The sequence below is a fragment of the Macrobrachium rosenbergii genome, chromosome 23 (assembly GCF_040412425.1).
Source record: "Macrobrachium rosenbergii isolate ZJJX-2024 chromosome 23, ASM4041242v1, whole genome shotgun sequence".
Classification (NCBI taxonomy): Eukaryota; Metazoa; Arthropoda; class Malacostraca; order Decapoda; family Palaemonidae; genus Macrobrachium; species Macrobrachium rosenbergii.
In genome coordinates this window covers 6,300,224-6,303,951 of record NC_089763.1, presented here as the reverse complement: position 1 = coordinate 6,303,951, position 3,728 = coordinate 6,300,224, and the positions used below count along the sequence as shown (strand labels likewise).

At 45.7% G+C, this 3,728-nt stretch overlaps 1 protein-coding gene across 1 annotated transcript; it reads left to right on the top strand.

Annotated features, from left to right (window-relative positions):
- The first annotated feature begins 498 nt into the window (after positions 1 to 498).
- On the top strand, positions 499 to 2,816 carry LOC136850979 (uncharacterized). Its single transcript, XM_067124957.1, has 6 exons — positions 499 to 684; positions 798 to 1,313; positions 1,478 to 1,615; positions 1,715 to 1,867; positions 1,995 to 2,135; positions 2,274 to 2,816. The coding sequence occupies exons 1-6, from the start codon at positions 499 to 501 to the stop codon at positions 2,814 to 2,816; spliced, it is 1,677 nt and encodes a 558-aa protein (XP_066981058.1).
- Positions 2,817 to 3,728: the final 912 nt, after the last annotated feature.

Genomic DNA, 3,728 nt, shown 5'->3' with positions numbered 1-3,728 from the left:
AGCCTCTTCCTCCTCAAAATAATGCATGCTTACTTGCTAAATGGGGTGAAACTATAATAATTTACCTAACCTTATTCGCTGACCTAAACACCTCTTTTGAGTGCAACGTGAATTACGCTGTTGGATGATCCTGGCAAAAAGGTTGCCAAAATATGTAATGAACTTATGTTCACAAAAAATATTTAATATTTAGGAAGTGGCAAGAACAGGCTCTTTTTCATTTTTACGATCAGTGCCACAAAGGATTAATTAAAGTCAAGGGGCAAGATCACCAACAGAGCAAAAAAACACTCAAAGAGGATAACGAAAAAAATGCTAAACAAAACTTAATTATTTATTACCAAAAAATATTGATAATTACTTAAATGAAACCCCACAAAAAGAGCTGAATAAGGGTGTACAAAAACCTTCACCTAAAATAAACTCTTTCACACGATAGATCGAGAGACAGTAAGTAGGAGGAGGAAGGAAAACAACCTATTCCTACTAGACAGATTCATGCCATCCCCAGCCATTCGTGTACAACAGATCATTGATGCAGCACAGCAACCCTTGGGTGATCAGTGCCCATCCGCTGCCCTTTTCGAGATGAGAGCCCTTGCCTGTCTTCCTCCTGCAGCAGACGGTTCTCCCAGATCCACCGACATCCTCAAGGAACTCTGGCTGCAGCACCTCCAAATGTCAGTAAGGGCAACACTGACCGACTCGAAGACCCACCTGATGATGCCCTTGCCATCCTAGCAGACAATCTTTTTTATCCTTGATTCTGCCACAAGTACTCGTTTTTTGATTGACAGAGGGGCTTGCCATTCCCTTCTACCTGTATCCAGTCAACCAACCAAATGCCCACAGCCATCCGACTCACAGCTGCCAATGGCTCCACTATCCTTACCTTCAGTCAGAAGCATTTCACCCTTAACCTCGGCGACAGAAAGTACCACTGGTGGTTTATCGTCGCAGATGTCTCATTACCTCTCCTCAGGGCAGACTTCTTGGCACACCACCAAGTGCTCGTCAACATTACCAACAGGTGCCTCATCGATAACACCGATCTGTCTACAATGCCCGTCGCTGCAGCCCCTGCAGAACTTGCCCTCCATGTCACCAATTCCAAAGACAATTTTGCATACCTGCTTGCCACACACTCAGATGTTTTCAAACCTGAATTATGGCAATCTCATCAAATCCTTGCCAAGCATGGCATTTTCCACCACATTAGAACCTCAGACCCTCCTGTACACTCCCATTTCTGGTGCCTACCACCCAAAAACTTGCCGATGCAAAGAAAACCTTCGCAGAGATGGAGAAGATGGGTTTGTGTCAAAAGGCATCCAGTCTTTGGGGATCTCCCCTCCACATAGTAACAAAAAGGGATGGCTCCCTATGCCCATGCAGGGATTACAGAAGGCTGAACGTGACACAGAGGCTGACCACTACCCCCACCTAACATGACAAACATGATCACTTTCCTACACAGCACAAAAATCTTCTCAAAGCTGGACTTTCTCAAAGGGTACTTCCAGGTGCCCATGAATCCCAAAGACATCCCGAAGACTGCCATCACACTGCCCTTCAGTACCTTCACCTCAATTACTCCTGCTTTGGCCTCTGCAATGCAGGAGATACTTTTCAGCGATTGTTGGAAGTCACCCTGGGAGGCCTTCCCTTCTGTGTATATTATGTCTAAGATATTTTAATTTTCTCTGCATCAAAGGAAGGGCACCTCCAACACCTGCAAATCGTCCTCCAATGCCTGCAAGAAAACGGCCTCATTGTCCGATATGACAAATGCTCCTTCACCACCAAGAGGGTAGAATTCTTGGGGCACCTCATAACACCTGAGGGCATCCAGCCCTTGCCAGGGAAGGTTGCTGCCATCAGGAAGTTTCCCACCCTTACCACTGTCAAGGGTCTACAAGAATTCCTCAGAATGGGGAACTATTATCATCTCTCTTTGCCCAACATTGCCTTGACCTTGGCCCTACTCTACAAAGACCTCAAGGGCAAGCCCAAGGCCCTTGCTTGACAATACTTGCAGGAAGCTGCCTTCACCTCCGCCAAAAGCGCCCTTGCCAAGGCCACCACCCTCTGTTTCCCTGCACCAGGTCATCCTCCACTGCTGTCCATGGACGCCAGTAATATAGCCATAGTAGTTGTGTTGGAGCAGATCATCCACAGTCGTCCTTGACCCCTTGCCTCTTTTAGCAGGAAACTCAACAAGACAGAGACAAACTGACCATCTACTGCTAGTATATTCTATAAACTGCCGACAGTCTGATGCCTGGTCACCCCACCAGAGCTACCACTTGTCAGCCATCGCCGAATTCAACTGCACCCTTTGCCACATTCCTAGGAAACACAATCCTGTCGCTGACACCCTCTCCAGAATCTCCATTGATGCAGTACACCTCGGCCTCGATTACAAGCAGCTGGCAACTAATCAACAGCAGGACCCAGAGCTCAATGTCTGTAAGACCTCCTTAACATCTCTGCAATGGCACGATGTCCCCCTCAATGACAACAGACCTACCTCCATCATCTGTGATATCAGTACTGGCTGCCCATGCTCATGGATCTCCCAGGCACTCAGACGTCATATCTTTGACATCATCCATGGTCTGGCACACCCTTCCGGACGATCCACAGCCACCCTCCTGAAGAATGCTTCATCTGGCATAGCATATGGAAAGATGCAATGTCGTGGGCCCATGATTGTTCCTCCTGCCAGCTCTCCAAATCCAGCATCACACAAATTCAGGTGTGGGCCTTTCATCGACTGCAACACCATTTATCCCATATCCATATCGGCATTGTAGGATGCCTCCTGTGCTCCGAAGGACATCAGTACCTACTCACAATGGTCAACCACTTGAAAAGATGTCCTGAAGCTGCCCCTATGACGGAGGCATCAGGAGCAGCATGTGCTAGTGCTTTCCCCTCATCATGGGTGTCCAGATTCAGCATACCCAATCACATCATCTCCGACAGAGGCACTACCTTCATGGGTTCGTCCTGATAGGATAAATATTTTGGAAGTGGTGTTTATTCTTTACATACTATTGACATTTATTGTGGTCTAGAATAACTATGACCTTATTATTTTATTCGGTGACCAGGGTGTTAGTCACTAGTATTAGCTGCTTTCAAATTAGTAAACTGAATACTTGTGAATCAGAATTTCCTCTAGTAATGATTCCTTTTATAGGGGTGGAATTCACTCCATTTCATGATCGTAACTTTTGCTGAATCATTCTCATTAAATTTGTAAATGAAGTCTGGTTTTGTACTTCCGTGTTTAGATAGGTTTAGTGAGAGAAGTCGACGAGGGAGAAGGAATTTTCTGACCCAGGATGAGCCACTGCTACCAGAGCATCTTAGGAAAGTATGATGACTGGTTCTGTTCTTAAAACAGATACAACAAGAAAAGATGACCCTATTTGACCTGGGGATAGGGTCATTTAACAGTGGTGGCAGCGTTGTTAGACATGAATAGATAAATAAATAGTTAGGGTTACGCTTCCAAAGAGACATATCTCATTAATATTGGTATTGGTATCTCAGAATATGATTTTGATGGTTCACCGATTCAGGGTAGAGATGCTGTCGTGAGACATGCCTAGGTCAGTTTTTCTTGAGTGCGACTCTCTGTGTGTGTTTAATCATGCTTCACGGGGAGCAAGGTTTTAATGTGAATAGGGATTTATAGGCGTTAGTTCATAGTGGGGAGT